Genomic DNA, 22,037 nt, shown 5'->3' on the forward strand with positions numbered 1-22,037 from the left:
ACCAATTGACTGACTGACCAAATTCAATTCAAAAATACTTTCTTGCTCCAAAAGGTTAATTAAATTAAATCCACCATTCAACCAATTGACCGACTGTCCAACTGTTTAACCAACCAACCAACCAACCAACTGACAAACCAACCAACCAAACTACTGGCCAACCAAATGTATGTTTTGACTATGGCAGCCTTGAACAACATCCCATTTGCAATGCAACGGAAAAAAAACAACAACTAACCAACCATCTAACTGACCGACCAATCAACCAACTTTCTGTTTATCTGGACTGTGGCAGCCTTGAACAATGTCCTTATACTCGCCCGAAGTGTTTCCCATCCAGCCAACCAACCTTCTTTGATTCTTGACTTTACACATCCTCATTACTGCCTTTCGGTGCTTCTAAAACTCAACACTTTCACAAGAAAATAGCTGCACTGGCCCTTTAAGAAGAGGCGACAGCATGCATAAAGCCAGATGTTTGTGTTCCTGCCTTTCATAGAAAGCTGCTTTGGGTTTCTGCAGAGCTTTGTGTCGTTCATTGCTCCTCCAGGCTGACTCAGAGCTCCGGTCATCTGCGGTGACGCTGCACAGCTCTGGCTCCTGTTTGTCAGCAGCCTCTCACAGGAAATGAGCTGCAAGCCAGACAGTGAAAACCTGATCCAGTCACTTTTCAGACCCACAAACAAAGACACATTTCTTTCTCTTGCCGCTCCTCCACCACTGAACTCCAGTCGCACTAATCCAAACCAATCCGGCTCTTTTCTCAGTTCTTGTTTTGATCCAGAGAGACGAGGATTTGCTGGCTCTTAACCCTGCGACTCTTGTTCAACCTGTTTCAAAACAACTTGTTTTATTAGGCCATCTGCAGTCGGTCCGTCCAGCTGGAAAAACGCAGCGGTGATCCCACTGACCCGGGTCGCTCCACTCCGTCCCGTTCCTCCTTCATCTTTCTGCTAAAGGACTTTCTCTGAATGTCACAGCAGGAGTTCGCTGTAAATCACTTTATAAATACGGATTTTCCCCCGCAGACGGAGTGAGGCGCTCGCAGCAGACTGGAGGTTTTCCAGCAGCATCCAGCTGCCGCGGCACATCGTGTTTTTACCAGCAGGTGCAGAACAGGCCGCAAAATGTTATGCAACAACAACAACGCTTAATTCTTTATTAGCACGACATCACCAGACTTTTGGTCATTTCCTTCGACTGGCATGGACGAATAACCTGGAGGAAAATAACTTTATGGCATTAAAAATCGTACAAAACAAAATAAAAGCTAATTATGTGAGACGTTTAAGTTTAAAATCATTTTTGCCAGTTCATTTGTTAGAAAATAGTCCAGCCTCTTCGTCTTTATTTTTCCTTTGACTTTGATTTTAAGTCATCAGAGCTTTTCGAAGAAATTAGCACAACTTTTTATTTATATAAAAAAATGCAATAGCTGAAGTTAATGCTACTGTTTTTTTTTTTTTTTTTAGAAAAAGTTTGTTCACTGGAACAAACTTAGTTTTATTTTGGTATTTGTTTTCATTTTATTTTGTTCTAAATGGTATGGACTACGTATTTTTGTCTCGAAATAAAATATTTTCAGTATTTACTGTTCAAAAAAATGCAAAATCAAAATTTTACGTTAATATTTTTTTTGAAAATATTTCGAATTCTTCATCTTCAACTTTGATTTTAATTAATGCTGCATTCACTGAAACACAGAAAAATGAAACTGCAGACTCAATTCTTTCCAACTATTTTCTTTTGTTTGTTGAGAAAAATTGGCAACATTTTATAGCAGAAGGGATCCAAAGGCGAATAGATGAGCAAACCGACTTTATTACACTGTAAGGAAAAGATAAGATGCTGGAAAAAACTGAAAATTCAGAAACAAAGATCCTAAATTAGAATCTCGAAACAGGATGCAACAAAAATAATCAAAAAACAAAACAGCTAGAGCGGATTTGACTTGAAGCAGATTGAAAAGATTAACTGGACTGAGTTAATTTCAGGAAACCAAACAAACTGAGAAATCAGGGAACTAATAAATCATCCATTCATCCACTGCATGCAGTGGTAAATGGGTGAGGTGTGAATAAGCACAGAGTTATATTTAAAAATGGAGCAAATAAAAATAAAGCTGGTAATATTTTGTTAAAATGGACCTGAACCTTCAGAGACACAAAGACGGTTACAAAGTCGGCCTTCTATCACCTGAAGAACATTTCAAGATTTAGAGGATGAATGAAATCTAGAGAAACTCATCTGTGTTTATCTTTAGTAAAGTAACACGTCTGTTAGTTTACAAACAAACTTCCAGAAAACTGCAAAACAGCCGAAACACCGAGTTCCTTCAAATCAAGGTTAAAACTTACACCGTTTATACAATTACTGTTGAAATAAATTAATGGAAAATTGACCATTTTGATATTTATTGATGATTTTGATGATGGTACTTTTGAACAAATTTGTTCTATCTGTCATGTTAATATTTTAGAGTATTTTCTACAATTTCAACAAAATAATTCTCAGGAAAAATCCACAAAATACCTAAAGATGAGACATTTTATGATATATAAAATTTAGATAAAGTATCAGTATTGATGATGCTGATTCCGTATCTAGTTAGTATTCAACCAAAATATTAAATATTGCACACCTCTAGTAAAATTATGACACCCAGTCACAGCAGCAAAGAACATGGGCAAATATTTCAAAATATAGAGCAAAAAAATCAACTAAAGCTTCACAAGCAGAGCAGGAATGAATGCGCTCCTCTACGTCACATGATTTATGTTTCTGTTAAATTGTTTTTCAGACGTCGTCGGAGTGGATTTGTGCAGGATGGGATACATGTGATCAATAAAACCCAGTATTAGTGAGCAGGTCTGACAACATTTTCTGCAGTAAAATTAGCTTCGTATTGATGTCATACCTTAGAGGTCATGCAAAGAATTGAGCTTTAAGGTTAATACATTATGGAAGGTAAATAAAAAGCTGAAAACTATTGGAAATATGGTCAAGCTTGAGTTAACAGAAGCAATGTTTTTCAGTAAATCTAAAAAAAGGATGAATTCATGTAAAAATGACAATAAAAGTCCAATGACTGGTCAGAGATTTCTACTAACTGACAGAAAATATAAAATATTCCAACCATTTATCTACATCTTTCAGCAGCTGCAGCCTAATTTTCTGTTTTTTCAGTCTGTAGATGAGAACTTTTTATAGTGCAGCAGATAACTGAATATTTTAGAAAAATCTTTCACAGGTGGATACAAGAACCAAACTGGGCACAAAATTCAAAATGGCCGCCATCATCTTCGTCAATGAAAATTTACTTTTGCACTAAATCTGCTGATATTTATCACAGATAAATGATTTTGGTGTCAAATCATGCATAATTGGACCCATAGAAATCACATTTCCTCATATTTTTATTTTTCAAAATGGCTACCAAGGTTGTCATGGAAAATTAATGTTTGCAATAAAATTGCCAATTAGATAAATATATTTGGTGTCAAATTTAAACATTTGAAATCATTTGTATTTTCTTGATCTTGTGCTTTGTTTTCTGGTGGACATTTTTCAAAATGGCCGCCATGGTTGTAATGGAGAAAATGTCTGCACTAAAATCGGCAGTAGTTTTTGGCAGTAGCAGGCACAGCTATCTAAAAGTTAGGCTCACAAACCACTAATTCGCTGAAAAGATGCTTAGCTACGCTAATGCTAAACTGCTAAAGACATAAAACATTTTCAGAAGGTAAAGCTGAACATAAAAATGTCTGGAAGCTAACACTACACTGCTAAAGATAAAACAATTAGCTGAAGCTAAAGCTAAACATAAAAATGTCTGGAAGCTAACACTATACAGTGTTAGCTTCCACACTGTGTAGTTTAACATAAGGCTAATATAAAAAAATTCCCAGAAGCTAATACTACGCTGCTAAAAACAAATCATGGGAAGCTAACGCTAAGCTGTGAAACACATAAAGTAGCGGAGGCTAATGCTAACCATTAAGACAACTAACTGTAAGTATGTGTTGCAAATCTACATCTTTTTCTAGTTGACTGAGATTTACAAACAGCAAGAACTGTAACAAAGTTACAATAATACCAGAAAAGAGTCAGAATATTTCAAGAAAAAAAGGACGTAATATTATGAGAATAAAGCTGAAATATTTTGAGAATAAATTAATGATATTTCTAGAATAGAGTCATGATGTTGTGAGAATGAAGTCAAAACACTTTGACTTTATTCTCACATTATGGCTTTAATCTCTTGGTGGTGTGGCCCTAATACTCTTTCGTAGAAAAAAACCCTCAAAAACGGCGGCCATCTTGAAAAATGGCAGTGATGCTAATGGGAAATATGAGAAACATGCAACCTGAGCTTGCTAATGTTTGTGCTTGTATCCACATGTGAAATATTTTCTCGGTAACATTCTGCTCCTTCAGTACACGAACGTGACGAGCGTCTGCTGTGACGCTTCTGAGGAGTTTTCCTTGGACTCCAGTGGGAAAACCAGGTGTGGGAAGAACTGGGAGAAGGTGTGAAGCGGCGGCCCGATGATGCTGTACGCCTTCAGAGCCGACAGTCCGTTCAGAATGCCGATGTCGACGAAGCTCATGTGGTGGGAAGTGGAGGAGTCCGGCTCCGGCGCCGCCCCGGCTGACGGCGAAACCCTGATTTCCTGGTTGGGGTACGGCGCTCCGGGGGCGGCGCTGTGAACGCTGAGGGTCCGCAGCCCGAGCAGAACCAGTTGCCGGCTCTGCAGCGGCTCTACGCCGCAGAACGACAACCGCAGATGAGCGACGGCGCTGCTGTTGAGCAGCTCCTCCAGCACCCACAGCTCGCTCACCCACACCGCCACAGTCCGCCCGAGGCTGGCGCGGTCCAGGGCCGACCGCGGGACGGTGCTGCAGCGGCACCGGGAGTCGGCCTGGGCCGCGTCGCAGTCCGGTACCGGAGCCAGGCAGCTGCAGGTCCGCAGGCCGGCGCCGCTGTCGAATAGCAGCGTGGCGTTCACCGCTTCATGGGCGGAGAGCATCGGCTGGCAGTCAGAGGTCAGTGCGAACATCAACCACAGCGACCATGGCAACAAGGCAGAGCGCGCCGCGTTTGGAGGCATCTCCATGGAAACCGAGCTGACTACATCTTCACCGGCTGGAAGGTCGAACTGCAAAATGAAAAAACAAAGTGACCAATTTAAGGAAGGTTCAGTGCGGCCACTGAAGACAGAAAAAAGGAATAAAGTTGCACCAAAACACTCGGAAATTTTTAGATTCATCTCAGAATTTTTTTTTAGAAAAAGTACAGTTATTCTTCTTGGAAAAAACATGGAAAACAAATGATTAAAATTTACTTAAAAAAAAAAAGAAGCTGAAAAACTTGCAAGAAAAAACTCGAATTTTCTACAAAACTTGGAAAAGTCCAAAATTTGCTACAAAACATTCAGAGAACTTTAGAGAAATCATGGACACGGAAATTTCTGAAAGCAGCAAAAGTTGATGCAACGAGTCAGAAAATTTCTAAATTTTTTTTCCAAGAAAATTTCTGAGATTAATCTCAAATTTTCAGCTTTCAGATTTTTTTTTGTGGAAATTTACTCTAAAAAACAAACAAACAAAAAAACAACAACCTAAAAACAAAAAAACAAAATGTCTGCGGTCCAAAAGTAAAACAATTGTGAGAAGAAATAGATTCTACAAAAAGCTTGGAAAAGCCCAAAATTTGCTACAAAACACTTAAAAATGTTCAAGAAAACACTTGGAATTTTCTGAATTTTAGTAATTTTATGAATTTCAACACTAACTGTTTAGTTTGGAAATAAATAGAGGAAGTGGAGCCTCCTGCACAACCAAAAAGAATGCATTAAGAGGTATCCGGATGGTAAATCAACAATAGAACCTCTATCTTTTCCAGCAGCCATTGTGCAGTGCATGCAGAATTAAAACCATCTGACCAAACGTGCTGGAGTTCAGCTTTGGTTGCTAGGTGATGGGTGGAGTTTTGCTAGGGTTGCTAGGTAACAGTTTGGTTTGGTGAGGGGAAGTTCCTGGTGATTTGTGACTTTACATTCAGGAGGTTTTTCAAACTGCTCGTTTTCCAGACACCAAAAAACATGAACTTATTGAGAAAAAACATCTGGGTGTTTATTTTTAAGCACTTTTGCAGTTTTTAGAAGCAGACCCAAATGGAAGAACAAAAACCTGCAAAATGTGAATTTTACATCATATTTGCCCTTTAGAGTCTAAGAAAGGAGCTTTTTGTAACCTACAACAGCTTCCAGGCTGAACTTTACAACATGTGGACGCCAGCTCCAGCTGAACGTTTCTTCTTTTTTATTTCTCATCCAGCTCCGGCCCTCCATTTCACACATGCACACACACGTGCACACATAATTGAGCCACTTATTTGATTTTAATGGAGACCAGGCCGAGTTGCTGCCGCTGGCATGAGCTGGTGTGCCACGCTGCACATCGGCCAGCCACATTAACTAAAACACAGGCTTCATTCAGGAAGAGCGAGCGGAAAAGTGGAAAAGCGACGCTTACTTTTCCATACTCTCTTTCTGTGAGCGGAGAACTTTCCAGACTTATTGTTTATCCAACTTTCCTTGACTCTTTAGGATGATCTGATGTTTTCCTGTTTCATGAATGTATGTTTTCTCCTGGTACAGACATTTTGATGCATGAAAAATTCATTAAAAACTTTTGATAATAAATGTATCTTTTTTGAGTGGATGCTGACGTGTCCACCTAAACAAATAAAAAATATATCATAACTTCAACTTCACATCCTGATGCCTTCACTGAACCCCTGAAATTGGATATTTGGGGTGAAAATCTAACCAAAAAAAGTGACATGCCAGAAATTTCACTCCAACATCAGAGAAATTAGAATAAAACCGAACATTTCCATCCCAGACTCTACAGTTCCCGGTTAGAACATTAAATGTTAATGCTTCTGGCAGAACAATGTAAAACTTTAACTTGTTTAAAAGGCTGTCGTTTCAACATGGCGACATGAGTTAGGTCTGCCAATAGACTTTTAGAATAACAAGGTTTGGCCAGAAAAGGCCCATACACTGCAAAAACACCAAGTATTTTTGGTCTAGCTTCTAGTAGAAACATCACAGCGAACTTAAAAGAAGACAAAACTAACTTATAGGCAACTTTCTTGCAAGATATGGGAGCTTTTTTTAGAACATAGTTTACATTTTCAAAGCAAAAAAAGCTGAAATCCTACTTGACATCCTATTGGCTGGGATTTCCGAAGCAGTCAATTATTCGGCCAATCAGCTGGGACGCTGCTAAGGCCTATTGCATCTCTGTTTCTTATTATGCTTCCACTAAATGAATTGTTTTCTTGGCGGTTTAGACATTCATGCAAACTCACAGAATTTAATTTTAGCCTCTGTATTCATCAAACTCCTCGTAGAGGTTTTGACTGATTGACTTGAAAATTGTTGCGTTTGCTTCTGAGGCATAGAGGATATAAAGTTATCAAAATCCTGACTTTTCATGCTTGCTAGAGGGGCGTGGCTGGACCTCAAACTTTGACTACGCTCCAAAAACGCAACAGTTGTTATAACTCTGACAAGGAAAGTAAAACAGGCACAAAACCGACTGTGACTGGCCTTCATCTCATCCCTAATAAAACTGCATGGTCAAATGCTGACATCACGCTGTGGTCCCCGAACCCCATGAAGACCAGGGACCCGGTTTACCCACATTCCAGATTCTGAACATGTTAATATGTTGTGTTCAAGAAATGTCATCAAGAAGACAATGAGGAAGAGTTTAAATGTACGGATGTCTTCTTGGTGCCTTGGTTAGCTCCCGTCAGTCTCCATGGTTCCCAACTGGAAAAGCAGAGGAATGCTGCCTTAAGGTCTGGGACGAGTCTCTGCCTCCAGTGGAGGAGTTCACATTTATGGCATCTTTAGAACGGAGCAGAACGGAGGGACAGAGGAGAGATACCTCTGCAATGACAGAGCAATTGCTCCAGTCTATGATGAAATCCTGGATACAGTCAGATGAAATTAGATTTCTTTAGAGTTTTTTAAGAATATGTGCAACTAAGAGCAGATCCAGAACTTTGTTTTTACGTTCCCTGTTGGTTCAGAAACCACATGGAATACCAAAGTAAGAGCTAATGCTTTCTGTACTTTTATTGCAGTATTTTCTGAACTACTTTATCATTTTATAAAACTTAATTTTATTTCTTATTTTACCATACATATCTATGATAATGTAATTATTGTGAAGCACTTTGGTCAGCTCAGGTTGTTGTAAAAGTGGTATATAAATAAACTTTAACATGACAAGACAAAGTTTCATTCATAGTTTGGCCGTTCCTGCGACTCATTTGTTTTTTTCTACTTTATGATGCATTCTTTGACTGATGCGTTAAAGGAGACCTATTATGCAAAATTCACATTTTCACGTTTTTATGCTTCTCTTCAGGTCTCTACTGTTTCTTAATAAAACAATAACAACAACAAAAAAACAGCACTTAATTAAAAACATCTCACCATTTTTTGGCAACAAGTTCATGTTTTTTGGTGTCTGGACAATGAACCATTTCAAAAACCTCCTGAACATTGAGTCACATTCAGTAGGCACTCTGCCGTTACCTAGCAACACCAGCTAAGGCCAGCATGTCACCTAGCAACCCAAGTGGAGCTCCAGCAAGTTTGGTCAGCTGGTTTTACTGCTCAATGTAGGAAAAAACAACTGTTTTGTTGTTGACTTACCATCCAGAAACCATTTGCTGCATTCTTGTTGGTTGTGCATAAGGCTCTACTTCTGCTTTTCATAGATATAGGGTTGTATAATTGTGCATTTGTGGCCATTTTCACTTGCGAATGTAAATGATAAGTTGGGAGGGCGTGGCCAGCGGCAGATTATTTGGATTGAAAGTGACAAGATTCCCTAAAACAGGGAAGAAAATCTCACTATCTGAGAATGATTTGTCTAAAAAATGCAATGAACATGTTTTCTTTAGACCAGAAACCTATGCTAACCTGTTGAAGGAAGCATCATAGGTCACCTATAAAAAGCAGAAAACTAAACACAACTTCTCACTAAACCTATCAATACATAGTTCTCGCAAGTCTGAACAGGAAGCGATCTGCACCACTGAACCCTTAGCTAGCAGACAAAAGCTACATTAGCTAAGCTAATTTAGCTAGTTTGACAGAAGGTACTACAATAAATATCTCTGATATTTATCTCAGAATTACACAGAGAATAAGGGTAGAAAACTCAAAAACTGTAATGGAGTAATAGTTGTAATGTACTTATCTTGTTTTTATGTTAGACAGGAACGAGGGGAGAGCTAGTTCCAAGACTGTGGCTTGTTTATTGTTGCCATAGCAACTCCATAGCAACCGCCTGCCAAGCTGGCCATCCGTTACAAAGTTTCAGGAACTGTGAAGGCACACGAGAACTAGAGCTCCCTCATGTTTGACAATTTCTAAACAAATGTGATTTATAGTCCAGAAAATACGGCAAGTCTTTACAGAGTTAGCTTTCAACAAGAACGTTTTCTCAGATGACTGACAGAGAGGAGTTTTAGCAGAAGGGGTTAAGAAGGAAGTGAAATGCCTGACTTGAGACTAAATTAAAGCTTGCCATCTAATTCCCAGATCTGGAAGCATGATGCGGCCTCCATAAATAAGTGTGACCTCAGTGAGGTTGGTTTACAGAAGCAGCTGCCCTCCACGCAGCCATCTTACCTCACTGCTGATGTTAGTCATCGTCTCTCCAGCTGCTGCTGGGGCCGAGCTTTCCCACACACCATGTCAGTCATTATCCTTCACTCTGCATCTGTTCCTGCTGTCTCCACCACCATCATCATCATCATCATCTTTCCTTTCCCTGTGTTTCAACCAAACGGATGCTAACCGACCATGTTTTAGTGAGAATCCGGATTCGTTTACTCCACTCCGTACCGGTTTAGTTTTAAAGAAACCGACGTTTTCCAGGCTGGTAAAGATTAGTCGCACATCAGACGCAGATGGAAAACGGAGGAATAAAGAGTTAATTAGGCCGTGATGTGGCCGGCTCTCCACACGCTCTCGGCTTGTTAAAGGCGAGGCTCGATGCATTCCTGTGACATCATGCTGCGCCGCAGCCACCCACCCTAATCCTCCTGTCCTCTTTGTCATTCTCAGCACCTCCGCTCCACCGTTTCTCATCCGTCTTCACACCGAGCCATCCCCGCCACGCTGGTGTCAATAGCTGCGTTTCCGTAACAACTGTGTGCAAAATATATGACCACATATCGCTGATGTCGAAAAAAACAACACCATTTCGTAATTGCGGTGTTCTCATCAAATAAGAAATGCAATTAAAACCAGTCCTGGATAAGTTAAAAAACATCCCACACAGAGTTCCTCCTACTTCCTGTTTTCTTCTTTGGTGTTTCCGCCAGCAGTAACATCCAGTTGTTTTGACTGTGGGATGCAAATGTAAGCGTTTCCATTGCAGTTCTTAGTTGATTCATTAGTGATCAAAAGAACCTTTTGTAAAGTGATGATGATGATGGTGCATACCGTTCTCTTTCTGGCCCAATCCTTTGGTTCAGACCCAAAGTCAGTGAATGATTTCTGCATCACATTTTGAACTGATTCTTGGTTCTGAACAAAGTATTGCTCTGAACAGATTCCCAAATCTGAAGAAAGTCCTGAACAGATTCCTGATTCTGAAACCGATTCCTGAACCATGTATTGTCTCAAAATCAATTATTTTATTCTCTTACAACTTTGAACAGATTCTTGAATCTAAACAGAAGTTCAACTCTGAACCAGTTCTTTTTCTGAACTGGTTCCTCATAAAAGGTGTTTTCTGGGCATTTTTCACTGCTTTCCTTTGGATTTTCTCAGATTTTCACACATTTTCACCACAGTTCTTGTTTATGAGCACTTTTTTAAGTTACATAACTTTGACTTTTGACTCATTCCTGCAGAAAAAAAGACTCAGATGAATCAGCAGATGAACCAGTGACAGAGTCGACAAATTAGTAAGACTAAAACTTTTTAGTTTTTTATTAGCTGACCTGATTTATTTCCACTTTTAAAGTTGCAGCTGCAGGAAATGATTCTTTCATAAAGAACAGTTCTGTTTCCTAAAATACACAAAGCTCTGATTGTACTTTCAGAATAAAAGCAACTCTTTTTTAATGCAGTTACAGTAAAAAAAATAGGCATTTTTGCAGTTAAGGTATTCTCTAACCTCTTCTAATCCAAAAACCACAAAAATCAGTTTAAAATCAACAGATGTCATAATTCTGGTCTAGTTCAGTGCAAAAATCTTAGACTACTTGAAATAAGACAAAACTAACTTATGTAACTTTTTTGCAAGATATAGGGGCTCGCTTTAAGTCAATGATTTAATTTAAAAGTACTGGTTCCACTGGCAGATTGTAGGAAAATGTTTTGTTATAAGTGGAATAATCTACCAGTGCAACTAAAACAAACAAACAAAAAAAATCTTAATTAGTATTAAAGGATTTTTTACTTAAAACAAGCTTCTATATGTTGCTGAAAAGTAACTTGTAAGTTAGTTTTGCCGTATTTCTATTGTACGAGGATATTTGCACTAGAAACTAGACCAAAAATACTTGGAAATATTTTTACAGTGTAGGAAACCTTTTCTCCATTCTATACTCCAATAACACCAAATCTTACTAAATATTTTTGGTCTAGTTTAGTGCAAATATCTTAGTTGATGAGAAATAGGACAAAACTAAGTTATGTAACTTTTCTGCAAACTGCAGGGGCTTGTTTTAAGTCTTGAATATTGATGAAAAATTACTAGTTACCCTGGCAGATTTGTTCACTTTTAATAAAACATATTCTTCAAATTTTATAAGTGCAATAATCTTCTAATGAGTTTAGTAATTTTTCATCGATATTAAGGAATTATTGACTAAAAAAGCTCCTATTTCTTGCTGAAAAGTTACTTTTACGTTAGTTTTGTCTCGTTTAAAGTGACCTGAGATGTTTTCAGTTGAAACTAGACCAAAAGTACTTGTTAATATTTTGTGTTTTTGCAGTGCAAGTTTGTAAAACTCACTGTGTTGGGTTGGCGGCTGCGGCCGTCTGCTTCCAGGCTGATCTATCCGGCTTCCTCTGGCGCTGAGAGAAGTTTCCACATCTGTCCAGATCCCGGCTGGAGAAAGTCACTGCAAACGCAAACAGAGGAGCCGTTCATGCCAAGGAAACGGGAACGAGACAGAGAGCGGAGGAAGAGGTTTTACTTTGTGAAGCAGGGATGGAAACATTCCTGACCACATGCGTCTGTACGGAAAGCTCTCGGTCCATTTTCTCTGCTGTCCCTCTCTGGGTTTTTTCCCCCTTCTCTCCTCCTTCTCTCCTCCTCTTTTGGGAAACACCTCCCAGTGATTGTCTTCCTCCCACGCTCAGAGTTTCCTTTGAATGCCATCTGGTGGCAGGAAAATTATTACCGTGATAATTTCTGCACAGTTTTATGTATTCCATGTGAGATTCCTGGACGAGGAGAAAGTGATCAAAAGGAGGAGGAATGTGATGAGATTATGTTCAGCTTTTCCCCAGGAATCATTCCTTCCCCCCCGGGGGGTTTTCCCCGAAATCCTCCATAAATCAGCAGAAAAACCCAGAAGGAGCATATAAACACGTCCCGGGTGTCAAAGAAAGAAGATGGAAAGCAGGAGATGCTCAGATGCTACAATGAATTAAAATCCAAGACTTGGTGCTCTAAAGGAATAAAGTTCAAATCCCAGAAGTATCTCTGCATGATCTCCCAGTGCAAAAGCTCTTTCTGGGTGCTACATAATAATATTATGCAATAATAGCTTTCAGTGGTTTAGTTATTATAACATATGAAAATGTCGTCGTTTTTTGTTCTGTTTTTGCAGGTGTAGAAACTACGATGGCATATGAAGGCTATTGTAGATTTAAAAAAAAAATGGAGGAGTAAATTTCTGCCAAAAATCTCTGAAATTTTCAAGAAGAAACATAAATTTCTGGGTTCCAAAAGTTGAAAGTTTCTGACTTATGAAACTCAAAAAATTTCCAAGTCGAATATTTTTGACTTTTGAAATTCTGAAATTTTGTAGTTTTTTCTCAAAAAAATTCTAATTTTAATCAAAAAATTCCTGAGTTCTTTTTCTTGCAAATTTTGGAATTTTCTAGAAAAATCAAGAAAATGTCTGAGTTTGAAAAGTCAAAAATTTGTGGGAAAAAAACTCAGAAAGTCTTTGACTTTTGAAATTCAGAAATTTTCAAAGTTTTCTTCGCAAGGATTATATTCTAACATGTCTTTTAGACAAATATTGAAAAATATACTTTTTTAAATGTCATTTTCCACAAACATCCAATCGAAAGACAATGTATTCATCCTCACTACTTCTTTTTCTAACAGTCTCGTGTTTTTCTTAATAAAATAAACAAATAAAATGGCAAACCTTTAAAAATGTTAATAATAGTAGTGGAACAGGAAGTACTTTTATTTTGTAATTACCGACCGGACATGGTCTTGTGATGTAGAAGCTAGTTTAGCAGCTACAGTCTGTCGGAGCCTGTTGGTTACGATTTATTTTGTTCTGAAATGATCCAAAGTCATTTTAATAGTTTTCAATTGGAGAGACATTATTATGAAGTTACAACAAACATGAATAAATTATTAGAACCTCCCATAATATCCACTGTGATCAATGAAAAAGAATCAAGCTAATTCTTTCACAGTAAAACACGCAGCAGCTGCAGTGTGTAGCTCACATAACAGCATCTTTAATTCTTTATTACCAGATAAATAAAGTTACCAAGACTCGAGTTTCACACTGGGAGCCCAAATCAAGTCCAAAGTCTGTCAGAAGTTTTCAAAACAAATAGCTGCGCCAAAAATGTCCAAATTAACAGAATGACAGGATAATAATTAAGGGCTTTTTTTTTTTTGTTGTTGCTTGTTTTCATTAAATAAATGCAAATAAAGTAGTTATTGAATAAGTTTGTTCACCAACAAGTCATTAAAAACATGCTGCACCACTTCCTGTCGTCTACCATTTTTCTGCCAGTAGTAACATCCGGTTGTTGATCACGTGACTCCTGATGAAAGCAAAAAAGTTTCCATTAAGCACGTTTATTTTTGCAATTCCAAATTATGCAATTTTATTATCAATAGCTGCTTTTCCATTACAAATGTGCACAAAACTTTGCCAATATTCCACTAATGTCGAAAACCCCCCACAATTTTGCAATTGGTGTTTCCAGTAAATAAGAAATTAAATTAAAATTAACTTCTTATTTAAAACATGATCCTCCAACTACTTCCTGTCGTCTTCTTCTTTGTGGTTTTCATCAGTAAAACACCTGGTTGTTGATCATGTGAAAAAGTGTTTCCAGTGCAGTTTTGTGAAATAAATCAACTTTGCTACGGCCAAAACGGCCTCGTCATCCTCGCGCTGAAGACTTATTCCCAAAAACCATGAGTTTCTTTTTAAACTGTTTCCATGAAATTTAGCTTTGAAATGTCAAACTGTACAATTATGGTATCTGTTACCTTTGATTCATAGTAACTGTAAGACTGTTACAGTTACATAGTGACTGTAACAGTCTGTATTTTAAGTAATAAACAACTTAAAATATAGTTGACATATTTTAAGCTGTTTATTATTTTTTTTGACAAAATGTAATGTTTATTACTTGTTTCATCACTAATGACTGAATAAAGCACTTGAAGCTGGAATACACAAATACATTTGACTTAAAATGTTCAGAAAAACTCATGCACTTATTTGTAGAGCCTTTCAGCTCATTAATAAATTAATTTATTTGTGCAGGAATAAATAAATGTGGTGTGATTGTTAATTAGAGCCTCTGTAATAGTTTTAAACCAGGAGGGAAGTGAAAACATTCCCTGACTTGACCACATGAGGGCAACATTGACCTGATAATTCCCCCGATCTCTCAGCAGGGGGTCTGTGTTTGGGGGTTTTACTCTCCTTTTAATAAAACAGCTACATTTCTGTGTTGCTTCCACAAAACTAAATCCACTATACTGATTTTTTTCCACTAGTATTCACCTCCAAAAATGTTTGTAAACTTATATTTAATAAGAGGGACGTAAAACCTCTCCAATAGTTCAGATGTTACTGTAGAAACTGAAATAAATCAAATTGAAAAGCCATCTTGTAAATACAGTCATTTATTCTGACTGTCTGGTTATCAATGTGATTCAAACAAATTCAAAACTACAATAAAAAGCATAAAAAATCTGATTTTTTTTTTTTTTACTGAATTATGGATTAAATCCAGGTTGTTCTTCAGTAGAGGAGGGTCTGTTTGTGACACTGGTGAATTTGTTGATTAAGTTGGTTTACAACCTGGATTTAATCCATAATTCAGTAGTAGTGTTTTTTAAAATATATATCTGGGCTCTCAGTCTACACAAACATTACATTACACTGTAAAAACACAAAACCTTACCAAGTATATTTGGTTTAGTCTCTAGTGTGAATAATAAGTAACTTTTTAGGGCTTGTTTTAAATACTTCATAAATATTCAGAGAATATTTCAATTATAACATTGGAGATATATCTTGTTTTAAGTGAAATATTCTGCAAATGAAAATATTATTTAAAAAAATAAATAAATATTCAAGAATCATTGAAGTAAAACAAGCACCTGTAGTTTTCTGAAAGTAACTTGTAAGTTAGTTTTGTCTTATTTCAAGTGTACTAAGATATTGGCACTAAAAACTAGATCTAAAATACTCACTAAGATTTACAGTGCATGTATAATTTGTTTGTTGAAGTAAAACTATTAACCTTTTCATCCTTCCTCTTAAATAATATTAATCAAAAAAGGTATCAGATTTATTCCTTGTTTCTTGCTCTTGGTATAATTTACATGATTTTTGTTTAATTTGTCCTGATTTTGACTTTATTTACACTGAAAAACGAGAATCGAGATCCAACATTAAAAAAAGTTAATTTGTAGGGATGCACCAATATAAAAATTTGGGCTGATATTGATGTTAATATTGCTGCTATGGCCAATAATGACATTTACTATATGTACAGTACATATTTATTTCTTTACCATTTCTGGAAAAAAGCAACAAAATAAAAATAAATTTTGTTTTTTCATTTTGGCCCAGTTTTACAAAATGAACAGATAACATGTGAAAAAATGACTAATATCAGCTGATATTGATTAATGCGTTCCATGCTGAATTAAGTTTTTCAAACTTAATTTGATTACTTGTACCAAATTAACTCTTTTTTAAAGTTGGACCACTAGTTTTCTTTTTTCAGTGTAGATGAAATGAAAAAAAATTAAACAAAATGTTATATTTTAAAATTATCCAAGTTAATTATCCCTAAATTATAAATGATCTGAACCTAAACTGCTAATCAAAATGTAAACTTAACAGTTTACATGATGTTTAATTGGAATAATTTAAGCATTTAATGATTAAAAATGAATACTTTGAATGTATTTGAGCAGGTAACCAGTCAGGACTTTTCTGACCTTTCCGCAGATATCGGCTGACAGCCCTGAGCGGGTCGGAAGCCCGTTAGCTCCCGGTCGGGTAACCCGATCCGCCCTGCGAAAATGCAACAGTGTCTGAGAGGTCATTCTCCTCCAAATACCACCCCCACAACCCGGGCCGGTGTCACAGGGCCAAATCGATCCGCGTGACCCCGGCCCTTTTTTCCACCACTGAACTTTCACCCCGAGCCTAACAAAGCAAGAAAGGAAAGAAAAACTTGATAGTTGGAGAGTGTTTTCAGTGCAGAGCAAACACTGCAGCACCTATTGGGCGGTTTGTGTGTTCGGGTCCAGACACACAGGACGTCCCACCGTAAACGGGCCTGCAGCCTGTCCAGAGAAAATCTGCTCAGAAATCCTCATTTTACTTATTTATTAATCATCCAAACGATCAAACAAGCAACACAAATAATATAGAGAAGAAGAGTTGAGGTACCCTTCAATGCAAAAACAAAATGTTACCAAGAATATTTTCCTGTTTCTGATTAAATAAGACAAAAATAACTTAAAAGTAACATTTCAGCAAGATATAAGAGCTTGTTTTAAGCTAATAATTCATGATTACTGGTGAAAAAGTTGATTTTGTACTTCCATTTGGGTCTCTACTGCTTTTTAAAACAGTAGAGACCCAAATGGACTCATCAAAATAACTTTTCAAATGTAGGAGTTTGTTTTAAGTCAGTTATTCTTTTATATTGATAAAAAAAATCCTCCTAGTTCTGCTGTCAGATTTTTATTAAATATTCAAACAAGCAAAACTATATAGGGAAGAGGATGAGTTCTTGTACTTTCACTGCAAAAACATAAAATCTTACCAACATTTTTTGTCTAGTTTCTGATGCAAATATCTTAGTCCACTTGAATTAAGAAAAAAATAACTTAAAAGTAACTTTAAAGCAAAATATATGAGCTTGTTTTGAACCGATAATTCTTGAGTATTAATGAAAAAGTTTTTGACCTTTTTATTCATCAACCATTTACATTGATTTATATTGCAGTATATTGTCTTTACAAATATGCTACATTCTACTGCTTCCAAAAACCAGGCGCATAAAAAAACAAGCAGATGTTTTTGTATATAAGGTAATGCTTTTGGGGGGCCTGAAAATGAGCCAATTCCAAATGTAATGTCACAAATCAGCAGGCACTGTCCCTCACCTAGCAACCGCAGTGGAGTTCTGTCGTTACCTAGAAACCCCAGTGGAGTTCTGCCGTTACCCGGCAACCCCAGTAGAGTTCTGCCGTTACCCGGCAACCCCAGTGGAGTTCTGCCGTTACCCGGCAACCCCAGTGGAGTACTGCCGTTACCCGGCAACCCCAATGGAGTACTGCCGTTACCTAGTAACCCCAGCGGAGTACTGCCGTTACCTAGCAACCCCAGTGGAGTACTGCTGTGACCTAGCAGCCCCAGTGGAGTACTGCTGTTACCTAGCAACCCCAGTGGAGTACTGCTGTTACCTAGCAACCCCAGTGGAGTACTGCTGTTACCTAGCAGCCCCAGTGGAGTACTGCTGTTACCTAGCAACCCCAGTGGAGTACTGCTGTTACCTAGCAGCCCCAGCTGAGCACCACATTAGGTCACCAGGTGTTACCGTACAATGGCTGCTGGAAAAGACAAGTGTTTTATTGTTGACTGTGAACACTTGCTGCATTCTTGTTGGTCATACAGGAGGCTCTAATGCTTTTCAAAGATGTACGATATATATATACACACTTGGTTTTTCAATTCCTTTTCTCTCTTTGAATTAGCGATTTTCTTTAACTTTATATATAAAGTTAAATATATAACATATATATATATATACATATACATATATATATGTCACATATATACACATATATATATATATACATATATATATATGTGTATATATATATGTATGTGTATATGTATGTATATATGTATATGTATGTGTATATGTATGTGTGTATGAGAGAGACATTAATTACTTAAGAAAGAATGAGAAAGAGGAAGACAGAGTTGTATTGTTTTTGTTTTTTAACATGAGGAAATAGTCTTAGATTTAGTGCTGATACCACAATGACTTTTGGATCTTTTTTCAAGCAATTCTTGCAGTTTCTTGAACTCTTCTGGGGGCAATTTACATTGACCAATTGACCTAAGCTACATGTTTCCAGGAGATGTGTGGGCTAACTGGAGCACCCAGAGAAAACCCACACGGCAGCACGAGGAAAACATGCCAACTGCACACACCTGACGCTTCCTCTCTGTGAAGCTGCAGTGCTAACCAGTGCTGCCCACTTTTTGTTTTTATTATTCAAATTCCTCTTTGAATGCTTTTTGAATTGGGTTAGGAAGGGATCTGTTTTCTGGTCGGTTAATGGGGGGAAATCTTGCCTTTTTACATTTTCTCTTGACGGAGCGCTTCGTTTTGTTGGAGATCTTCCTCAGCTCTCTCAGTGTTGGAAAGCTGTTTATCCTCACTTGATCCTTCCAAATTAACATTTTTGTCACGATTTTTACTCAAACCGGATGTTCCTGTTTGAGTGCAGCAACATCCTTGTCATACCTATAACTCAGCTCCTGGTATAAACCTGTAACCTTCTCTAACTCAGTCCTCGCATCCGATTCCTTTTCCTGCAGGAATTTGATTTCTTTTGTCATGTTCTCTTGGAGAGCAGCATTCATAGCTCTCACCTCGTTGAGAAGCACCTTGTCCTGCTTTGATTTCTCCAAGTGAGCTTTCTTCTCCTGAACTATTTGCAGCTGTAGGTTTTCCACCTGCTGTTGCAGTGCAGAATGGTTTATTTCACATTGGCCCATATTACATTTCAAATGTTTAGCGATCCCGATGAATTTCTGCTGCAAGATCTCGATCTCGTTGGACATTTTTTCACAGAGATGTTCCTTCTCAGCTCTCAGTGTGTTGATTAGCTGGAGGTCCTTCTCTGCTCTCTCCAAATTGGCTTTTTTCTCACGATCTGCCTCTTCCCGATATGTTTCTACTTGGTATATCAACTCCTTTTCTCTCTTTGAATTAGCGATTTTCTTTAACTTTATCTTCTGACAATATGCCTCAACCTGCTGTTGTAACTCAGTAACATCCGTTTCATACTTACTTTTCAGTTTTTGGTATGAAATTTTAACCCCGTCTAATTCATTTTGCATTTCTTTTTCCCTCTTTTGCAAAGTTGTGATCTCTTTTGACATTTTTTGAACGTCGTCTTCCTTATCAGCTGTCACGCTGTTGATGAAAGTCTCATTTGCGTTTCCCAAATTCGCATCTTTCTCACATCCCACCTCCTGCTGACATGTTCCCACGTTTTGTTTCAGTCCAGAAACATCTTTGTCACACCTACAGTCCAGTTCTCTGTATGAAAGTTTAATCTGGTTCAATTCTTCCTGGAAACTGTTTTGGAGAAATGCGATCTTTTCTGACACGTTCTGAAACATATGGTCCTTTTCATCTCTCAGATCCTCAAGTAGCTGTTGCTCCTCACAAAACGTTTGTGTCTCGGCTTCATGCTTAGAGAGCAGCTTCTTGTATAAAGTATGGACTTTGTCCAGTTCTTCTTGGAGGGCCTTACTTTTGTCTACTTCAGCCTGGATTTGAGACGATAATGCTTTCTGGCTGAGGAGGTGGGCCACCTTTAATTCCTCAAAGTCTTTTTGCAGCAACTTCTTCCTCTTGTGTTTCACGTCGTCGTGAACCTGGGTAGCAAGGATGACAGCGTTAAGGGCTTCTGGATCACTCAACTTCTCTACTCTCTCGAGCTCCCTCTTTGTCTCTTTGCCCCGGTTGATAAACATTTCTTTGAGAGCTTTCTGCCTTCTTAACTGGATATTTGTCTCTTCCAGCTCGGCTTGCATGTGGGCCAGTCTTTGGTTGTCTTCAAACCTTCGGGCTCTCTCCATTTCCAGAAGAGAGCCCAGTCTTTGGACTTCCCTGTGTAAGAAGACATCCTCAGGGGGGAACATCCTGTGTGAGTTTTGGTGGACCAGTCTTCTCCCAGGGGGCCCCATCATTCTGTTGTAGTATCTCGGCTCTTGATGAGACATTTTCCCTTAAATGCGTTTGATAAAATGTGTTGATCTGTAAATTACCTGAACGGTCGATTTAAAAGAGCTCTGCGTACGACTGAAATTGTCAGTGATATTGCAAGCAATGAGAAATATGCAGAATTTTGATATATTTTGTTATACAGCTGATGACATCACAGAGACTGAATCACTAGTGACATCACAGGGTTTCGCTTTGCTTTATTTTGTTTACATTCAAAATAGTCTATGATTCACTTGTTTTTATGCCATATATGATTATCTTTTTTCAATATCTATACATTGGAAAATTAATTTTGCTTCTTTAGTCGAACAAAAAGAAAATTTGTAACATTTATTGCTTTTTGCCCATCTTTGTTTTATCATTACATATATTGATGTGGGAACGGGTAATATTTTGCTAAGTTAATGCCATTAAGTAGAAATGATTAAACATATCATCATACAAAAACATCAGTTAACGAAAATGACATTAACTGATAAAATTAATAAGCCAAATGAAACGAACCTGTTGGAGCCGAGCATTTAATCATAAGAATAATCCATAGAATACTCGATTACTAAAGTATGCGTTTACAGCAGCCCTAGACATAAGTAACTTTTTGTTTGTTACTTTTAGTTTCTGAAAGTGTTTTCCAGTTTAGAAATTGACCTGAATCTGTAAACGTCCTGATTATTCCTGGGAAGAAGCTGATTTCTGGGAACATGAAAAACGCAGCAACCCTGAGAAAAGCTGCATGCAGCCGCCTCTCAGAAGCAGGGAGAAAGTGTGGCGGCGCTGGGAGCGGCGACGGGCCTCGTTCCCACCTGATCCCCCTGCAGGGAGGAAGAGGACACTAAACCAGTTGGAAACTGGGCAGAAAAGCGATTCCAGTGGGGGGAACTGGGATATTCAGCAGTGGGAGGAGAAAATCAGTGAAGCTGAAACTCTTTGGAAGAATTCATTCAGCTGCTCCTTTAATTTGAAGCCATGGTGTCGTTTTTCCTATTATATTATTTAAAAAAAAATGTTTTAAGGTCAAACTGGTGATTATAGATCTACTAAATGATAATTTAACGGATTAGAAACCTCCAGTCAGGCGTTACAGAGGAAATTTGGTTGTGAATTATCCACAGATCACTGAACCTCTTGTTATATTAGCATATTTTAAACTATTATTTTAATTTACTAAGGGAAAAAACAAATAATTCTGTCCAATGTGAAAGTATTTACCTCTCAAATCTCATAGCTAGTTGTTAGAAACAGCAGGTTTTTCATCGGGTTCAGTTTGTTTCACAGTGCAGTGAAAATGGAACAAACGTTGCAACTTTGGTTCTAAGTCAAACCGAATCTGTCGGACAACCCGGTGGAAAAACATCCTCAATATTTGCTTTCTCCAGGTTATGCCAGTCAAATTTACACACTGGATGTGTCTCCGTTACAAATGTGCACAAAACTTTGTTGATATTCTACGAATGCCGAAAAACCACAATTTTGCAATTGCAGTGT

General features: G+C 37.8%; 1 protein-coding gene across 3 annotated transcripts in view; it reads right to left on the reverse strand.

Moving 5' to 3' along the window:
- Positions 1 to 1,801: 1,801 nt before the first annotated feature.
- Positions 1,802 to 22,037, reverse strand: part of LOC103153918 (uncharacterized protein C21orf62) — a 29,558-nt gene continuing 9,322 nt past the window's right edge. The window contains exons 1-3 of one of the 3 annotated variants that reach the window (XM_007575011.2): positions 12,251 to 12,362; positions 12,067 to 12,175; positions 1,802 to 5,159 (exon numbers count right to left, since the gene is read on the reverse strand). In XM_007575011.2, the coding sequence (XP_007575073.1) occupies positions 4,434 to 5,117 (684 nt within the window). In that variant the 5' untranslated portion in view covers positions 5,118 to 5,159; positions 12,067 to 12,175; positions 12,251 to 12,362 and the 3' untranslated portion in view covers positions 1,802 to 4,433. Of the gene's footprint in view, positions 5,160 to 9,725; positions 10,804 to 12,066; positions 12,176 to 12,250; positions 12,363 to 22,037 lie in introns of those variants that run through there. The other 2 variants (XM_016662295.1, XM_007575010.2) reach the window with 2 other exon arrangements.

Source organism: Poecilia formosa, unplaced genomic scaffold (genome assembly GCF_000485575.1).
Source record: "Poecilia formosa unplaced genomic scaffold, Poecilia_formosa-5.1.2 Scaffold367, whole genome shotgun sequence".
Lineage (NCBI taxonomy): Eukaryota > Metazoa > Chordata > Actinopteri > Cyprinodontiformes > Poeciliidae > Poecilia > Poecilia formosa.